This window comes from Hoplias malabaricus, chromosome X2 (assembly GCF_029633855.1).
Source record: "Hoplias malabaricus isolate fHopMal1 chromosome X2, fHopMal1.hap1, whole genome shotgun sequence".
Classification (NCBI taxonomy): Eukaryota; Metazoa; Chordata; class Actinopteri; order Characiformes; family Erythrinidae; genus Hoplias; species Hoplias malabaricus.
This window is the reverse complement of record NC_089819.1, coordinates 21,510,949-21,531,693: the sequence shown is the minus strand read 5'-3', so window position 1 is coordinate 21,531,693 and position 20,745 is coordinate 21,510,949. Positions and strand designations below refer to the sequence as shown.

Here is a 20,745-nt window from a genome sequence, read left to right as displayed (position 1 = left end):
AAAAAAAAAAACCGGAATGTCTGCCTCAAACAGATGAGCATCAGCTGTTCAACGAGCCAAAGTGAAAGTGAAACGAGAAGGAAAGCCTTTGGACTTATTTTATATAAAATTTACCACACTTCATGTTTCTCTTAGTGGACTCGTGGTTGTGTTTATTGATAAATAGATGCACCACATTAAAACCAGACCCAGACGTTCACTTTAACTGACATTATATAAAAGAAACAGCGGTTACTTACCTTTCAAAACATTCAGTGTATCAAACTGCTCACAGCCCCCTTAAAAAAGGCGCTTTCAACAAACCCCTCTATAGTGTAATGTGGCATTTTGTAACCCTCTGTGGCGTTGACGGATTCCAGACTGTCCCCCTTTTTAAATAAAAACAAACAAAAAACTATATCCAAGCCCCACAGTCCTTGAGTCTCCCCTGTGCCAGTCGTCTGCTCACAACCACTGTCCAGTCATCTGTTCAAAAGCCCAACCTGGGAGCTCTGCTTCTGAGAAATCAAATGTCTGCTGCAGTGAAGTGAAAGTGAAAATGCTTTTCCATTGGGTTCAGCAGTGGGTAGGGCAGTGTTTTTCTGTTTTTTTTTTTTTTAAAGCTCCACTGTAGTCTCAAGCACTCAGACCACAACCAGAGATGAACATTGGAAGAATAAGATTTATTTAGTTTGCATAAGTCCTCTATTAGACTATTTTACAGTATTGTAACCTGGTTTAAAAAGAGTGTCCCTTTCCCATTGGCACAGTTTTAGGTGCACTTCTAATAAAAAATAATACCAACAAAAAATGTCATAAAATTTGGAGAAATATCTGTTTTTTACAAAATTAAATTTATCACGATATTTCAATAATAAGGTGAGATTATGAGAATGAGAATTATGAGAATATAGTGCCATTATTTGCAGTAAAAGTTGACGCCCTGCAGGTATGAAGTATCCAAAGGGAAGGAACGTTTATATGTTTAAAAGAATAAGGTTGAAGATTTGTATAGTTACATTTCCATACAGGTCTCTCAAACAAACAAACAAAACCAATCCAAATACTGCAGCAAATTGCCTGCACATCAGCAACATGTTATTGTTTAATTCTCCAATTATCTACATTTTCTTTTGGAAATAACAGCACTTTATAGACTATTAGAACTACATTCTCCAAATTTTACAACTTTATCCTCAAAATCAATTTTTTTTTTAAGCGTCACCATACACCCTCACATTTTCCAAATATCTACCACACAACTACAGCAAATTGAAAAATGAACATTCCCCAGATTGTTCCAACAAATCCTTGCACCGCATTGAGTATTTGACATGAATGATCACGATTCTACAAAACCCATTTGGTTCCACTCAAATGAAAAACAGACATTAACTGTGAATAAAACCTTGGCAAATTTGGGTGAAGTGCATTACAGTTTATGTTTGTTTACCCCTCCACTTTTAAGGACGGATTTCCAACTGAGCCTTTAGGACACCATCGAAATCACGGTCTTGCGACTGTAAATGGTAATTATAAATAATGATTACTCAACACTAATCTGAATGAATGATCTATACCTTCGCTGTTGGAACAAAACACATTCATTTGGAGTATGAATTTAAAAAGGCCAGATTCCTCTTACAATGGAAACTGTAATTAATTAAGTCTCCACATCTGTTTCCAGTCCTAGTAAAGAATGCTTTTCCCTTCACCTGTAAGTCTTGGTTGTGGAAATATAAGGTTTTGATCCAACAGTGACCATCTGAGTTTATGAGAGCTGCAAATGACATATGAGGCATTATCATATTTGTTTTTTCAAGGACAGATTTGCCCACATCCTCAGTGTGTAACGTCCCATCCCTGAGATCCTTCTCTTTGTTAAACAGGCAACGACGCACAGTGTGAGAGGCTCAGAATTCCTCCTCAGCTTGGCGGGTTCTCGACGCTTTCAGCTGTTTTAAACGTTCCATGCATTCAGTCAGACTCCTCTCTCCGTGGACTTTGTTGTCTCGTGTGCGGACATTCACAGTGTCGCTGCTTTTCTCTTTCTCGCCCACCACTAGAAAATCAAACCAGCAGAAAAAGGTGTCAAGACGTCATAGTATAATCATATTTGAGGAAGATTTCAAGCAACTGTAAAGCTGAAGGGCTTTATACACCACTAGATTACGCTTAATTTCATTTATATTTACAGTGTTCTTTAAGCTCTGAAGATTTCAACAATACCCTCAGCGTCCATTGTGAGTGTGAGTTTATTGTTTCAACACTTAATACTGTCACAGTGCTCGGTTGTAAAAACAAAAAGCTATTTTGTATTACATTTATAAGGTTTACATAGCTAACAATGAATGAAAGTAAACTATTTTTTGAACAGGGTTTGGGTAGAGGTCATTAATCTATGATCAGTATGAAAATATCTACCTGGAAGTTTGGTTTTACGAAACAATGCTTGACGTCTTATTGGCTCAAATCGAACATTCACAAAATTCACAAACAAAATTAGGCTTCTTTGATGCACAGCAACAAACACCATCTGTTTAACCTCAACTTTGTTTCAAACGGATGACCATTTCCCAAACTACATTGTGTGAAAACTTCAGAACACAGCGCAATCTGCAAGGGGAGGATTATCAGTGGATTACTACAAGCAAGTGAAGGTTTGCCAGTTCATAGTTCTGCGTTTTCTTTCCAAGTTGCACAAAAAAAGCAATTAGAGCAGCTAATCCATGTGTAGTCTGGCATGTATTAATGATTTGTTCCTCAGACTCCAACCAAGGAAAACTCTTCAAGAATAAAAAATAATTAAATAAAAGAAAATACAAAGCACTTGACTATTCTACTCATATTTAACTTTCAGTTCCTCATCACAGAGCAGAGGAAATGTTAATTTTCTGACCTACTGAGATGCCGCCTCTGATCTCACTTACCCAAGATAAAGTTGTACTGAGCCAACTGTGCATTTCTGATCTTCTTATTCAGAGTGCAGCCTGGGTCCAAATCTACATCTGTCATCAAACCAGCACCGTGGAACTCCTTCTGCACCTGAATAGGGAAGAGTGTGAAATGGGATATTTGCTATATATTGGGATCTCTGCACAATACATTAATGGAATACTAATGAAATGTATCGCCTCAGGAGGTGCTCATTTAAACATTGTTGTTATTTCACTTATAACACACTAAAAGCCGCGGAGAAATTATGCGGAAAGCACATATTGTCAGCTTTAACTAGACACTAAAACTTAAAAAAGAGAGAGGATATTTTACTATTATTTAAATTACAGAAAGCAAATTAAATGTAACTATAACGTCATACACAGCAGCGGTCCCCAACATTTTTTGCGCCACGGACCGGTTTCATCTAAGACAATATTTTCACGTACCGGCCTCTTCATATGCTCAGGCCTACATTTGCTCGATAATCGTTAATGACGTAATCTAATAATAAATCATCCGCAGTGGTCTTATGTCAAATGCTAAATGTCCCATCTCGGGGTAATGGGAGACGGTGACACCCGAAGTCTGTTCCGTAGTTTCGTTTTGGTTGCAGTCACTGCAGAAAATCCTGCTTCACAAAGATAGGTGGTTGGAAATGGAAGCAGGGCTTTCAATGCTTTTTGGGCGATCTCAGGATGTTCGGACTTGATTTTAACCCAGATCACTGGCACAGTTGTTGTTTGAAACATACTTTTAAGGCCACTGTCATTTGCAATGTCCAGCAGTTGATCCTCTTCTAGCACAGCCAGGATCGATTCACCAGGTTTGTTTACAAATGGGTCGCGGATCCATTCTTTTGCCGTCCGTGGGTTACGCATGTATGCGTCTGTGCGTCATTCCGCACAGAAGTCACTTTTCAAAATAAAACATCAACATTTAGACTGACAATCAATTAAAAAAAAAAAAAAATTCAAACGTTCTGTGTGGCCCGGTACCTAATGGCTCATGACCCGGTGGTTGGGGACTGCTGATATACAGTATACACCACACTGCTGCACAAAGGACTGAGACTATCCTTCATTCATGTAGTCATTACAGACAATTTATCAATTTTTAGGCAATATTTTTGAGTTTATTAAGTAAGATATTCCACTCACATACGGACGACTAAAATCAAAGGAAAATAAGCAGGGCAAAATAGCACAAATTATGAAAACATATTTAAAAATGTCTCCCTCAAAACCTTCAACAACAGATAAGTTGATAGAAAAAAATATATAAAAAAAAATTGAATAAAGTGAAGAGTGCACCCACTAAATACTGAAGAAAAAATTATATATATATGTGTGTGTGTGTGTGTGTGTGTGTGTGTGTGTTTAAGACTTTATGTCATTTTCTGGTTAAAAAGAAATATCTGAAATTGGGATAAATATAATCTAACTTGTGCAAAGTATTTTACCCAACTATGTAAATAAAATTAAATGTCTCTTTAACAAATCAAACTACGTAAATAACTAAAAAGATGTATAATAAAATTGATATAAGCTTTGAGCTTTACTCTTTGGGCGTACTCCTCACAAGTGGGTCCAACAGGCACAACCATCACCTGGCGTGGAGACAGCCACAAAGGCCTAAACAAAAACAAAACAAGTAGTACTTTTTAACCAGCAGATATGACTGAGGTCAGACACTTTCAGTTTTCAGTGATGGTTTTAGCACTGACTCTGAACACTTCAGTCTTTAGTGCATTACAGTTTGATTAGTGTAGTTTGTACATACCACTTCCCACCATAGTTTTCTGTCAGGATTGCAATCATCCTCTCCACAGAGCCCAAAATAGCTCTGTGAATGATCACTGGCCTCTTCTTATCATCTCCATCATGGCTGAAGAGAGAAAGACTTAACAGGTAAGTCGAGGCTATGTGATTTCAGAGTTCAATAATTGAGTGTGACTGCCTGTAAACATGAGTGTATTAATAATAACAACAGGTAGCCAAAAGGTGTCACTGTTGCATTTCTAACAGGACTAGAACATGGGTTTTAAAATTCTGTAGCTTCCTCTTGTAAATTAGTGTGCAAGTGGCAAACAAGATTTATTAGCAGCAAGCAAGACTACATTAATAAACTGCTAGACCAGAACAAAAAATTAGCTCATGGCCAACCTGACAAAGGTCAGATTGAAACGGATGGGTAACTGGAAGTCCAGCTGGATAGTGGCACACTGGTGATATCTTCCAATAGCATCCTTGATCTGAATATCAATCTGAAACAAGCAGATTCAAAGAAATAAGAAGCCTGTACATATATTGTAAACTGAATGTTGGAATAGGAGATCTGACGTCCGAGGTCAGTCTGAAGACAAGATATTCATACTTTTGGTCCATAGAAAGCACCATCTCCTGGGTTCAACACCCATTTTTCCCCAAACTCATTCAGACTGTTCTCGAGTTGCTGCAGAGACCAGAAGGAGACACAATAGCTGTTTATGAATATTACAGGACCATCTGCCATGTTTTGAAATGTGCATCAAATAATTTCATATTCGTATTGAAATGGTCACTGAACAAGAATGGGCTTAATCTGAATTGTGTCAATGTTCAATTCTGATGCAGCAATGGGCTAAAATCCAGCGTTTACCTTCTCAGCCTGGTCCCAGACTTCCGGCTCACCCAGGAACTTCTCTGGTCTAGTGGAGAGGTTCAGTTTGAAGGTGAAGCCAAACACATCATACACGGCACGCAGGAAGTCCAGACAGCCCTTAATCTCAGATTCAATCTGATAAATTCAAATGTTCAACAAATAAATTTAGAACATCTCTACACCAATCATTAATGTTATGTAAACACATTTTCTAATAATTATCAAAACTGCAGAAGAAGCCAATGCTATAGAGGATCAAAACAAAACAAAAAGGACAAATCCAGATCAATGAAAAACAATGTAAAAAGGAGCAATCTTCCTGTGAATGCAGGTCTCAAACAACAAAGACAAAATCACACAGTGACATAAAGATGAAAGGCATTAAGGGCTGGGCGATATGGTCAAAAGCTCATATCTGGATATGAATATCTCGCATTAAGAAACAAACTGCCTGCATCCAAGCTGCTGCTTAACTTATGTCTTTTATGACAAAGTAAACAAATGATGTCTTCACAAACAGTTCATGTACATAATTTAATGTTATATTTATATATTATATGAAAAGACAATGTGATTTTTTTTGTCATCACAGATGTGTTGAGGGAAAAATTAAATGTAGTTTCTTTGAGACACGGCGCTAAACTAAGATATTTTTTTTCAGAAACCAACAAACCCCTGTAGGCGGGACTGTGACTCCATTGGCTGCAGAACTAAACGATGGGCAGCCAAGTCTGTCGGCTGATTGGCTAAATAAAAGTGATGACCAATGAGAAGTGCATTCTCTGCCCCTCCCTCATGCTGTGGGAGAGCAGCGTGTCTGAAACAAGTCATGGTCTTAACAGAGCTCTATTTTGGAATTAAAGCTTCACCACAGGTTTCATTTTTGTCCTTTGTTGCCTCACAGTTATCAGAGAGGTAGACCTGAGTGTGCACGATATATATGCTGAGAACTGCTTGAACGGCATACGCAAACGATGGAAGGACAGCGTGGTGTGAGTGTGTATGTTTGTGTGGGCGCGCGCGAGTGTGCGTGGACTCATATGGGTAGGTGCGAGAAAAGCACGTACTGAACGGGACATTTGTGCACTGTTTTAAATGGACTCAAATGGAAACCTGTGTATCCTCGGCATACTCAATATAACGAATATGGTCCTATTCAAAATCGTGTAAAAAAATACTATGGAATATATGGATATTTGCGATATATCCCCCAGCTCTAGCTTGAACTCAAGTCACGTTCATGCACCTGCATTTGAAAGCTTGCACTTACATCACAGTATCAAAAGATGGCAAAACCCTCATTGAATTAAAAACCATACCCGTATTATTGTGAACATTATTATTTCGCTCCCACCCCTACAAGGCGTGACCATAATAAATAAATAGAGAAATGTGCCAATGCCCATTTAAGAAAAGTGTCTTAGTGGATTAGCAGGCCACACCTGATCCATTGAGCAGAAGATGTGGGCATCGTCCTGCTGGAAGCGCCGGACACGGGTCAGACCAGTCAGAGCCCCCGAGAGTTCATTACGGTGCAGGACCCCAAAATCAGCCAGACGCAGAGGCAGTTCTCTCCAAGAGCGCGGCCGGTGGTCAAACATCAGGCTGCAGGGACAACAAGGGTTAAAAATAAACACTCACTGTTTACAATGCAGACTAAACATGAGAATAATTTAAAACCAAACATGTATGCAGCGTAGATAGTTTCCCTTATGATATGAAGAGTGGCTTTCAACAGTGATTTGAACAAGTAGTTACTGAAGAGGAAACAATTACTACAATTAAAAAAAACCATGTATGTCACATTCATATCTACGAATGGGTTAAATGTATTTTTATATATACCTCTCTGATCAAAATCATGAAAAGAAATGTATGTAGTCATGTCATCTTTCTATAAAATCACAGGCTGTGATTGTACACCAAGATTTTCATTTATAGTACATACATTAATGAAAGTGCTGTGTGTCTGTTGTCCACAATTTATGCAGTAGCTACATAGGACTGGATGTTTACGGAACCTTATACTTTTGGCTGAAGCATTGTTATTCTATATTTGAAATATTGCTGTCATATTATAAAACAAGCTCCTACCAGTGTCCAGGGCAGTTCATGGGTTTGAGGGCAAAGATCTCCTTCTCGACTTCAAAAGAGAACATGTTGTCACTGTAGTGTTGCCAATGGCCAGAGGTCTGCCAGAGCTTGCTATTGTAAATGTTTGGAGTGACCACTTCCTGGAAACCCCTTTTCCTGTACTCGCTCTGCGGACCAGATAAAACAAAATGTCACACACCTAAATAAAAAGGATCATTGCGCATTCCCCAAATCCATTCTGCTCCACAGTGAACTACTTGTAAAATATTAGGAATCAATGCAATGGCTTTCAAAAACCTAAAGACATCAGTCAATATATAATTAGCAGAAATAAAGTTTCTATGTAAAGTTGGAAGCAGGCAGCAGCCAGTGGTAGCTGATAGTATTAAAATGGCAGCTGGCAATCAGCCAGTGACAATTACATTTGGCTAACTGTGCACTGATTTACATGTGAGGAAGCCTCCACTGACCATGAGATGAAACAGCTGCTGGCTACCTACCAGCTGCCAATGACTTCCACTTTTAGATATATATAAAAACCTGTAACCTTACTCTTTTAATTTAGTGTAAAATCTGACCTGAATTTGGTTGCCCTCAATAAAAGCAGCCGTGTTTGAATTAACAACACGGTGAGTGATGGGATGACATTTTATACACAGCAACAATGCCTCTTGTTGCCTTGGAGGTGTATAATTCTATGCTGTCAAATAAAAACTTTCCTATGGAAGTTACTAGGGCTGGCCAATTAATCGAAATCGACATTCAGGACTTCTAATCGACATAATCTTGTCTATATTCTGTCATGTCCCCACTGTTCATGTACTGCCGCTTTAAAACCATTCTACCAAGCTACCAAGGGCTTGATTCTGCCCCTATCTGCCACATGGAAGCAAGCTAAACGCAGAGACGGACCAAGCGACTCGAGCAGCCCGTACCAAAGAAAAACACAGCGTCTGTGTTTTCGTTCGGCTGTGTTTTGACTATAATTAAGACAACACTGGAAAAAAGATGTCAAATGTAAATGCTGGTTTCAGTGACCAAAGCACAATCACACACCAAATATAAACAGTGCTCAGAAAACAAGCTCCCAGCAATATAAGAAAAAATATCCCAGCTTTAATACTGGAGCATATTTACAGCACAAGCCTCATCACTGAACTATGAGAGTCAAAAATACAAAAACTAAATAATTATTCATTAATCGTAATAGTGGTGAAATGTAAAAAAATTGCGTTCATATCGCTAGATGTTATGTGATGTAAATGACCTTGGAAAGTAAATGCTGGATGTTGCTAACATGCTAGAATATGATTCTAGACACTGACATTTTAACTGACATAGCTCCATAATTTTGAGTACCATTTGTAAATAGCAGTATCAATCCTCATCAGCACACACAACAATTACTAAGTCATACAAAGATACAGGTTAAATTAAACTGAAGGTGCTGGAGATGTGTCTTCAGTAGAGTGCCTTGTGAGCTAACTAGAACTCCAACAGGTATACTGGTGGTTTACAGTCCTGTAGTTAAGCTACTGTGTTCTTAACTGGAGACTACTGAGAGGAAAAACATTTGCAGTGCTCAAAGTTAATGAACACGCTTTGCTTTGTTCAGACATATTAGGTGGCTGACCCCTTAAGCTAACCTCTCAGTCATTAAAACTCTAATGCAGCACAGCCTGATATCCCTATTCCAAAAAGGTCAGGCTTTGCTCAGATGAGTACAGTAATCTGGAGCATTATCAACACTGGATAACGAGGAGAGGAAGCTTACCCTTATAAACTCCACAAGTGTGTTGTAGATGTACGCTCCCTTTGGGAGGAAGAAGCAGCTACCAGGGCTGAGGTCATGGAAGAAAAACAAGTCCTGCTCCTGAAAACAAAACAAAAAAAAAAAAAACATAAAGCATGTGTGTGTGTGTGTGTGTGTGAGCGAGAGAGACAGTGAAGTAGAGAGAAAAGAGAGTGGGAGAATGACAAAATGGAAAAACAAAACCAAAAAGAAAGACCTAGCAGATAGGAGGCAGAAAAAAGGAAAAGTGGAGGAACACAGTCAGGCATGTCTGATTAGCTCTCTCTGTTTTGTTGTAACAAAGCGCTCCCTGTGTGCCCATCGGTGTGCCCGCTGGCAGATGGCACATTAAGGAGACAGGCATCTGCCAGCTTTCTCCCACACAGACCCCCCCCAGCAGACCCGGCAGTGGTTAATTGAGAGGACACAGGAGCACGGGGAGTCTCCACACGTCAAAGCTCAAATCAGAGCGTGGCCAGATTATTGCCTCAGTCATTAGTGCACCAAGGAGGACTGCCCAACACAATATCTGGACATAAAAAAAAAAGTTGCAGACCAATCTCTTCTTGTCACACAGAAGTGAAGACTTGCTGAATAAAAATTCTCAAAAGTTGTCATCTAATCTACTGTAGATTATAGGTAATGTAAATCTATGTAAATATATATACAGGGGGTCCTCGACTTACGACGTTGATCGGTTCCTACGCCGCATCGTAAACCGATTTTCGGTGTAAGTCGGAATATACGTACATACTGTACGTAAATAACATACTGTAAGCACTTATCCTATCCTAACACCTATCCTCCTCGGTCCCGAGCCGCGTAACCGTGTATTCTTCCGCCGCACCGCGCACACCAAACACGAAGGTCACGTTACGACGTTTATGACACAAAACCACTTAAGTTGAAACAAGGCTTTATACAGTAAATGGGAGATGTGTCATAACCACGAAACATCGTAACTCGGGACTGACGTAACCCAAGGACCTCCTGTATATAATTTTTCTTTAAACGTGTGCGTTCTTACAACTGTAACTACATTGAACAACAAAGGATTCATACCAAGCATAAAAATCCCATTCAAGTGATCAACTTGGGATCAGCTTTACTGTTCATCTGCTGTGGGCATGTGTCCACTCGTCCAGTTACTATAGCGTTTATTTTATTTGGCTGCTAAACATGCAATGTGGCTGAGAGATTTGTTGACACACAAGTGACTGTTCTCTCTGCCGTGTTTAGGATATTCCCTACAAACTTGGCACAAGATCTCAAGTTCAGAGGAGACCAAACTGACCCACCAGTATTCAGTAAGGAATTAAGCTGTGGACAGCATGCTTCGGTGTGTCAGCTTTAAACCACTAATCATACAATTTGTTTGTTTTGATTGGACATATGAACATTTTTTGCATCAGTTTGGCATTGTTATGCAGTTCTTCAACAAATAATCCAATCATACACTTCTTTTTCTTTTCTTAATTGGGGTTGTCACTTTTTTTCACAAATTTTGTGATTATTGTCATGTTGGGACAATATTAGTCGCTCATGTCTTGCACGTTTGTTAATGTGTGATTTAGTCTTTGTGGTTTGAGACCTGCATTCACAGGAACGTTGCTCCTTTTTACATCGTTTTTCGTTGATTTTGACTTTGCCCTTTTGGTTTTTGGTTTAGCATTGGTTTTTCTGCTGTATTTTTTTTATATAATTTTGAGAAACTTCGTATACCACGCATTAATGGTCAGTTTAGAGATATTCTTAATTTATTTGTTAAATTAAGCATTTTCACAGTGCTGTCCCAACTTGTAATTTTAAACAATCAATTACAGGGGTTGGACAATGAAACTGAAACACCTGGCTGTAGACCACAATAATTTATCAGTACGGTGTAGGGCCTCCTTTTGTGGCCAATACAGCGTCAGTTCGTCTTGGGAATGACATATACAAGTCCTGCACAGTGGTCAGAGGGATTTGAAGCCATTCTTCTTGCAGGATAGTGGCCAGGTCACTACGTGATGCTGGTGGAGGAAAACGTTTCCTGACTCGCTCCTCCAAAACACCCCAAAGTGGATCAATAATATTTAGATCTGGTGACTGTGCAGGCCATGGGAGATGTTCAACTTCACTGTCATGTTCATCAAACCAATCTTTCACCAGTCTTGCTGTGTGTATTGGTGCATTGTCGTCCTGATACACGGCACCGCCTTCAGGACACAATGTTTGAACCATTGGATGCACATGGTCTTACTGGTGCAATGTGCAGTTAATGAAGATTGGCCACCAGGCTGCTCCAATTTAGCCATGAAACCTCCCACACTAAAATGACAGGTGTTTCAGTTTCATTGTCTAACCCCTGTACATCTGGGGTGAAGTGACATGAAACAAATTAGATTTGGCATTAAAAGTTTATTAATTTGGTGTTAGTTTATGGCAAGGAATATCACAATAACAAAAGCATTTGGCAGCCTCTACTGATCAACGCTATTCACCCATTAGTTTCTAACTGTTCAATACAGATAGCTTGTCCATTATTAAAAAAGTATTTCTCCCCTAAAAACTAAAATGAGACCCGGAGTTAATTGGACAAATATTAAATGGCGATTTTTTGTTGAAAATCCTATAGGTCGAGGGTTTAATGAGTGTCTGGAAACTGGGTTTACTTTAAAAAGGCTGTGCTATTTTTAACAGCAGGGGACAAAACTGTAGATAGTTTTATAAATAAATTGGGAGCAATTTTTTTTTTGTTGCTGCTCGAATTTTACACCACACTGTTATGAGGATTGTTTTTGCTTCAAGCAAATATCTCCCAAAATGTTTGCATCTTAATTAAAAAAATAATAATAATAAAGAATAAATGCTGCAGGCAATAGAACAATCAGCTCCCAATTTTAGTTACTTTTATCAGTTACTTTTACTTTAGATGCACGTATATAGCTTATGTATCATGTGTCCCCTACGTTAAATTCCACCTCTATATGGCACTGGAAAGATTTCAAAACTCAAGCACAGTTTCTTTTCAGGATCAAGAAGGTCGCACTACCAGCTGTGCAAAATTCCCCTCCCAGAATATCACACCTGGCCCCACGACACTAAACAACATCTGCATAAACCACACATATACAAAAGCCATACCCTTCCCAGCTTGCGATGGTCCCTGTCCTTCGCCTCTTCTTGAAATTTCTCCCATTCCTTTAGCATCTTGGGGTCAGGGAAGGAGATACCGTACAGTCTCTGAAGGCTCTCCATGTCCGCTTTACCTTCCCAGTATGTGGAGGAGTTCTGCAGCAGCCAAAAAAAAAAAAAAAGTATCTATTACCTTCTGCATCACAACAAAGTTTGCTGTAAACTGCAGGATGTCAGAAATGCTAGCAGTCAGGAACCGTTTTTTGGAAATTTCATTTTAGAAAATGGTGACAGTCAAATCAGAATATCATACATATCTTTCTTTTTTTTTCCCAAACATTTTTGAGTTTTTTAATATTACGTGAACCACAAACTGGACCATAATTACTTGGAATAAAATTACACTGGCACTAAAGTTAATAACATTTCTTCATTGTTGCTCCTTTAGTAAAAGAGATTGAGGTTTAATAACAGCAATACAATAAACATGACAAGCTATCAGCTTTATCATTCATCCATTCATTATCTGTAACCCTTATCCAGTGCAGGGTCGCGGTGGGTCCAGAGCCTACCTGGAATCATTGGGCGCAAGGGGGGAATACACCCTGGAGGGGGCACCAGTCCTTCACAGGGCAACACAGACACACTTATGGACACTTTTGAGTTGCCAATCCACCTACCAACATGTGTTTTTGGACTGTGGGAGGAAACCGGAGCACCCAGAGGAAACCCACGTGGAAACAGGGAGAACGCAATACACTCCTAACAAACAGTCACCAGGAGGAAACACACGCAGACACAGGGAGAACACACCACACTCCTCACAGACAGTCACCCGGAGGAAACCCACGCGGACACAGGGAGAACACACGGAGCGGGAATTGAATCCACAACCTCCAGGCCCCTGTGTGACTGCGACACCGTGCCGCCCTATCAGCTTTATTAGATATATGTAAAAAAAATAATTCACATTATCTAACATAATCGAATCTATTCGTATTATATAAACATTGGAGTCCGTACCTTATGGATCTTCAGGGCCTTTATCTTGCCAGTATGTCTTACATGGGGCCCTCTACACAGGTCAATCAAAGGGCCACACCTTCGAAAGTAAGGAGAAGAAAAAAAAATCCATTTCATCAGATGTTCAGAAAAGAGAAATGGCACATGTTTGAGAGGTTACACCAGGGCCTTACCTGTAAACAGTGGTTGTTGGGGTGGTGACTTTTTCATTCAGGATCCTGCACTTAAACTTGTTATACTGCAGATGAAACAAAAGCACAAACTATTGGCACAGACCTCAGAGAAGCCTCGGCGTAGGTGCCCCTTCATGAACTCCCTTTTTTACCCACAGTCAAAGGCAAAGCTCCTACCTTGAACATTTCCAGCAGGGTCTCCTTCGTTATCTCCAGCCTCTCAAAGGGCTGCTTTTCCTTGATGATCTTCTTACACAGGTTCTCAAGACAGGGGAAGTCATTACTCGATACACCTCTGAGAGGAAAAGAATAGGATAGAAACAGTTCAGTGTTCATGAATAAACATTAAGTGCTAAATAAATATCCCCAAAAGTGGTGAAAAAGAGATGCCAAACATCTCCTGGATGCCACCAATGCAGGAAACTTTCTCCATTACCAGTCACCTCATTTGGCACTATGGAGAACCTGTTCTGGGGCTGACACATTTAAACCATAAACAAGGTGCAGCTTGACAGTCAAATCATCTCCTAGAATATAATTAGCATAAATTGGCTTTCAGTAAGAAAATAACAGCACTTATTATTTCCCTCCCTCTCACTAATTTGAAGCCAGAGGAAAAGCTCCCAGTCAAACAAAAGGTCAAATAAAATTGTTTATAACCAATCTCTTCAAACTCAATCTGAACAGACTGGCAGAGTGCGCTTTGAAATTGTAATTTCTTAAGCATCTACTTAATATTCAAACATCAACAAATGAATTCATTAGACTTAAAAATCTGACCTTGTGGCAAGAGAATGGAATGCAATTCAAAATCCTACTCACTATTCAGGCCCTGTCACATATTTCTGCACAATGGTTATTAGACTAGCTGGTAAACAACTGACTTTAACAATTTGCCTCCCATTTAAATGCTATGCAAAGTATGTTAAAATCTCTAGGCTGCTGAAATACCAAAGCATGAAGCAAGGCTGAATGGAAGCTTTTCAACATTTGTGTTACTAATGGTGTCAAAATAAGGAAAAAGTAGAAAGCAGGGCTTTAGAACAGGAAAGTACTACCCCTGGCAAAAATTAAGGAATCAACACTGATGATGTTCACACAGCTTATTTACTTTGTAACAAATAAACTAATGACAAATATGACACAGAATAATTTTAGTTTAAGAGATGAACTTTCAGGCTTCTTGTTTAAAGCAGTATTCAGTTAAGCATCATGACTCTGCATTGGCCAGGAACATGACGCGGAAATTTGTCAGGTGCCATTCTAATGAAACATATAACAGATGACTGCCTGAATTAAAGCAGAATAAATAAATAAATAATAATAATAAATAAATATATATACACTCTTTAAATCCCCAGGAATACATGTCTGGTAAAGGACCAGATGAGATGGTAGTCATTAACTCAAAAGTCAAATCACAGGTGGATACTGAAACTGTTGAAATGTTTTCTCTCAAATAAGTTTGGTGTTGAGAAAATAATTTTTCAGGATGATAAAGAAACTCGGGCGGAACGGTGGTGCAGCAGGTAGTGTCACAGTCACACAGCTCCAGGGGCCTGGAGGTTGTGGGTTAGATTCCCGCTCCGGGTGACTGTCTGTGAGGAGTGTGGTGTGTTCTCTCTGTGTCTGCGTGGGTTTCCTCTGGGTGCTCCGGTTTTCTCCCACAGTCCAAAAACACACGTTGCAGGTGGATTGGCGACTCAAAAGTGTCTGTAGGTGTGAGTGTGTGAGTGAATGTGTGTGTGTGTGTGTGTGTGTGTGTGTTGCCCTGTGAAGGACTTGCGCCCCCTCCATGGTGTATTCCTGCCTTGCGCCCAATGATTCCAGGTAGGCTCTGGACCCACCGCGAAAGCCCAAAGCCCAAAGCCATGCCTCAAATAATTCAGGTTATTAAAGACAGAAACATAGCAACACAGAACGAATTATCTTCTGTTGATGATTCCATAATATTTTCCTCTAGTTGAATTGGGAAAATATGGCATTTATTAAAATAATTTAATGTTTTTTGTTTCAGGTGCGTTTCACAAAATCCCGAACTTTTTATGTATTTCACAAAATTTGCTCTGTGTCGTGTCTATAATTAGTTTAATTTCTACAGGAGTATAATTCTAGGTGTATGAGTTTATATTTTTTGCCAGGGGGAAGTAGAGGCATGTCAAACAATAAATCTACTAAATTATTGGGTACCACTTTAAAACAAGACTTCTTATAAAGCCTGTTTATTAAATGTAATTAATTACATTGTAAACACCGTATAGTCATTAATAATCATTTGTAACACAGAGAGAAAAAGGATAATAGTAACATCTTCATTGTCTAATATTGAAATGTCAGAGAACATACTTAAAATATCAAGGCAAAGAATAAGACCTGAGAATGTGAATTTAGTTATTTCACATATTAAAGTACACCACATTATCATTAATGAAGAAAAAGAACACTCTGTTGGTGGTTAATTCATTAAATGGTTAAACTTATTAACAAATACGCACTGGACCTGACAAGCTTAACGTCGACTGAAGGACAAGACAAAGTAAGGTCAGTATCTGTCGAGTTCAGATCTTTGAGGGCAGTGCAGATGGATGTGGGTTCACTATTTGGCAAACAACAGCTCACTCCTGCGTTTTCTATCTCTGTGTTGTAACTGATTATTGACTATTTATGTATTAACAACATAAACCATTTATAAACTTTTATAAGTGCAGTTATTCTAAAGTTTTGCCAATTATTATATCAGCCATGTGTTTTACCAAATGAATTAAAGTGCTTCTGAAGCTCACCTGCTTCTAAAATAGACTCAATACAAAATGTTTTTTACAGTCAGAAGTTTCAGAATATAAACTTGACCTAATTTCTGTCCGTTTTTGCTAATAATTGCTCTGCAAATTTTTTTACAATTTATTCACATTTAAAGTTAACTTTTTTTTCTGAGAAATGGAAACGCAATGATGTACGTTTTAAATTAATCCATATCATCTTTCCTATTTTAAGGAACTTTAAGTTAAATATGATATCACATTCTTCCCTTATTTTCTAGATATTAATTAAGATTCTTAAAGTATCAATGATTAGGATCACTATTAATATTGCTCTACCACTGTTAAGATAAATCAAAAGAGACGGAGGAGATTTCATAAGGAAATAATGATATTTATACTCCCCATACCTGCAGCCTCTTCAGACACGTGTAGATACTTACGGCTATGTGGAACAGTAGAGTAAACCTGATAGTCAGAAATATTACACATTCATTCATTCATTCATTCATTATCTGTAACCCCTATCCAGTTCAGGACGCCAGTCCTTCACAGGGCAACATACACACACATTCACACCTACGGACACTTTTGAGTCGCCAATCCACCTACCAACGTGTGTTTTTGGACTGTGTGAGGAAACCGGTGCACCTGGAGGAAACCCATGCGGACACGGGGAGAACACACCACACTCCTTACAGACAGTCACCCTGAGCGGGAATCGAACCCACAACCTCCAGGCCCCTGAAGCTGTGTGACTGCGACACCTACCTGCTGCACCACTGTGCCACCCCAAATATTACACAGCACTGCTATAAAACACAATTCAGACACTTACTCATTCTCCAGGAACATGTCATAGTAGAAGCCATTTTCTATTGGTGGTCCATAACACAGGCAACCTCCATAAACTCTCTCCATGGCCTCCCCCATGATGTGGGCACTGGAGTGCCAGTAGACCTAAAGGCAAAACATTTTATAAAATTTGCGGTAGCAATGTAACAACCGTACAACTAATGTAAAATCACACAGCTGTAAGATACATCCGGAAGAGAGATAGACAAGAGAAACGATGAACTACTCTGTACTTACGGCTTGTGCCTCCTCATCATCAAATTTAAGCAGCTGCAGACTGCAGTCTCCCTCCAGAGGTCTGTCCAGGTCCCACACACCATTGTTCACTTTAGCAATCACTGTGTTGTCAGCAAGGCCTTGACTGTTTATTGCCAATTTGACAAAGAACAAACAGTTCCATTATTTAATGATAAATGACTGCTGCCATCTAGTTTAGATATTTTTGCTTATTGACTGTACGCAAAACCTCAGAATATGGAAAGAATTTGTGAGAAGGTCACAATAAAGTGTGTACCATTTTGTGGCAATCCACACAAGGCCAACAGCAAAGACCACATTATAATAAGGTTGCATTGGCTCATTACAACAATTACAAGTGGCCAGGAATCAAAAACATTTGTGTGTGTTTGGCTGCTTCAAATATGCATCACTGATATGAAGAATTGTATGTCCTAATTTAACAGGCGAAGAAATTTCTCTGGCTATTTTTCATGCAAACATATTTACATTTCTAGTAATGTTATATAAAAATGTCAATAGGGTCTGTGACAGTTGGGCCATATTTCTCTAACCTGATACCACAGGCAATCTCGTATGGTGTGGTCTTCCAGGACTCTCCATCCACCACTTTTCCATCAGGTAGAGTGATCTTGATAGGCTTGCTGTCCTTCTCTGCCCTCTCCGCCAACAAAGCATCGTGCTCAGCTTTCAGCTTGGTGTAAAGGACCAGGCGGTCTTCAATATATTGCGGTGGAGGTTTGAGCTACAAATGCAAATAGACAGGAAGCATAACACTGTTTAATAAAACAATATGCAAAAACATAACAATGCCTCTCAGTCAAAAATGGTCAAGTCGTACATCAACTACATATAATCTAATACATAAATTAAATTTTAAGATAAATAATAATAAAAATAATATCAAAAACAAGCCGTTTTCCTATTAATTGTCAGTTGAGACTGCTTTGCAGTCTATGAAACACTAGTATACTCTCCATAGAGCAAGTGCCCCAAGTGAAGGCAGCCATGTTTAAAAAAGCTTAGCAAAAGATGTGTCAGTATAACGGCTGTTTCATGACAAGGACTGGAGAAAATTACTGATTGCTCCTTAAAGGATTAGCCTCACAAAGCTAAGACTGAAGAAGATTTTAGCAACCAAGAAAATGGGTTTATGTGCCAAAGCTATGGCTATATAGATCTAGGAGACCTCAGCTCTGCTGCTTCCATCTCCTGCAGGTCCTTTGTTTTTCTTCTTTCCTCCATCTTTGCTGGCCTTGTCTGGCGTTCCACCCTGAGGAGGACAAACAGAGAGGGAATGAGAGTGACTAGAACAGCCAGCTCTGCAAAGCAAACATGCAACTCCACCTATAACAGAGAGCAGGATTAGTCACCTCAAACGTTTGTTGTCTAATTACAGTTATTACACCTCTTATTAACTCAATACATATCTAGGCAACAAGGCTTTTAAAATAAAGTTATAAGTAGTCCCATCTTTTCATGTGTAAATTTTGTTTTTGGATACACAACAATAGTGGAGAGATACTTATAGGACATCTAGGGTGTTGAAAAGCAAACTGTCCCCGAATGAATCCCAGATCTCAGGTGGGACAGGGTGTAAGCAGAAAAATATAAGTACAGTTTTTATATGTGGCCAGTTTCTTAACGTATTTCCACCCTAAACTAATCCTTCTCTTGGATTCTTTAAATTGCACACATTTCGTACATCTCTCTTTTAGATTCAGATAGCCAGTTTCTTACATCATGATACCTAAGGAATCAACCCTTCCTGCTCTCGGGATTATGAGATACAAGTGAGCAGTGAAGGGGTGGAAAGAGGGAAATAGCGGTGTGGTGACTAAGTTGAATGGGGTATATTTACATTTAACCCTCAATTAATGCTTAAATGCGTTTGTTTTCATAATAAATATATAATGCGGATGACGGAAGTGTTTTCATGTGTTTTATCGACGTGTGGACGTGGCTTTAACATGAACACAGTTTACATTAAACAAGAGAAAGGCAGATCCAAAAACACGTTGCAGGTGGATTGGCGACTTGAAAGTGTCCGTAGGTGTGAGTGTGTGAGTGAATGTGTGTGTGTCTGTGTTGTCCTGTGAAGGACTGGCGCCCCCTCCAGGGTGTATTCCCGCCTTGCGCCCAATGATTCCAGGTAGGCTCTGGACCCCCCGCGACCCTAAATTGGATAAGCGGTTACAGATAATGGATGAATGAAAGAGAAAGGCAGATATTTTTGAAACATTAAACAACAAGAAAACAAGAACACATTCCACCATCAAAATGAATACTTCTTTCTCCAAGTCCTTTTAAGGCGCATTGTGTTTTAACATCGTTTTAACATCGATATGAAATAATACAGTTTCTTTAACCACTATTAAACTGAATAAAAAATCGAACATACCTTTATTGTGTATCTAAAGCTAACATCTGTCACAGCGTGTTCCTGAATGGAGGCTAACAGGCTAAATTCGAGTGTAGTAAGTATCTTTAACGGTACCTGCTTTCCTTCCTCCACTTGTAGCGCCTTTATTTGTTCGGTAACGGCCTCCTCCGCCATCGTGGGAAGACACAAACAAACTTATTAGGCAAGAAGACCCCTTTAACACAAAATTGTGGCGCTCTTTGCTTCTCCTTCTCCTTCTCACACACCGGCGTCTGATGCAACTGGCGACGTCATCCGCCTCGTGAGTGAATCACCCCCAAGAATCGGTTCCACTCAATGAATAAAAATGAATCAAACTGAATCGAACCAATATGCGCTGATTAAAGGGCCTTTCCAGTAGAACCAAGTTTAAGTTTTAACGTCTTTGTTTATACACCATACAATCTGTCCTGAGTGATATAAACAATCAGAGCCATGACTAAGCATTTCCCTTTTAAATCTGCACTGTAACAACAATCTCAAAAACACAAAATCAGACAGCCCAGGCTTCTTATTTCATAAACCCATGGAGGCTATTACATGCTTAACAGAGCTTTGAGCTTTATTGTTATTTATTTATTATTATTTATTATTATTACTTTTTTTGTTGTTGTTTTTTGACTGGTGCATAAAAGTGGAAACAGTTCTTTATGTGCCGCTATTCATTCAATGTCTGTAAGCGCTTATCCAGTTCAGGGCCGCGGTGGGTCCAGA

The 20,745-nt window shown here is 39.2% G+C and overlaps 1 protein-coding gene across 1 annotated transcript; it reads right to left on the bottom strand.

The window, feature by feature from the left end:
- Window positions 1–643: 643 nt before the first annotated feature.
- On the bottom strand, window positions 644–20,283 carry LOC136677226 (threonine--tRNA ligase 1, cytoplasmic). Its single transcript, XM_066654698.1, has 19 exons — window positions 20,107–20,283; window positions 18,799–18,882; window positions 18,164–18,354; window positions 17,610–17,733; window positions 17,356–17,477; window positions 13,936–14,053; window positions 13,759–13,823; window positions 13,586–13,664; window positions 12,572–12,718; window positions 9,428–9,526; window positions 7,654–7,820; window positions 7,002–7,164; window positions 5,557–5,694; window positions 5,293–5,370; window positions 5,082–5,182; window positions 4,699–4,803; window positions 4,478–4,550; window positions 2,910–3,024; window positions 644–2,041 (listed from the first exon to the last, which is right to left on the bottom strand). The coding sequence occupies exons 1-19, from the start codon at window positions 20,164–20,166 to the stop codon at window positions 1,893–1,895; spliced, it is 2,178 nt and encodes a 725-aa protein (XP_066510795.1). The 5' UTR covers window positions 20,167–20,283; the 3' UTR covers window positions 644–1,892.
- Window positions 20,284–20,745: the final 462 nt, after the last annotated feature.

What these genes read in the sequence shown, in the direction of transcription:
- LOC136677226 (XM_066654698.1), bottom strand. Translation starts at nt 20,166, where the DNA reads ATGGCGGAGGAGGCCGTTACCGAACAAATAAAGGCGCTACAAGTGGAG. An exon ending in ATGATGAGGAGGCACAAGCC is followed by an intron (nt 17,478 to 17,609) that starts GTAAGTACAGAG and finishes TTTTGCCTTTAG; the next exon opens with GTCTACTGGCACTCCAGTGC. An exon ending in GTGCTTTCTATGGACCAAAA is followed by an intron (nt 5,183 to 5,292) that starts GTATGAATATCT and finishes TGCTTGTTTCAG; the next exon opens with ATTGATATTCAGATCAAGGA.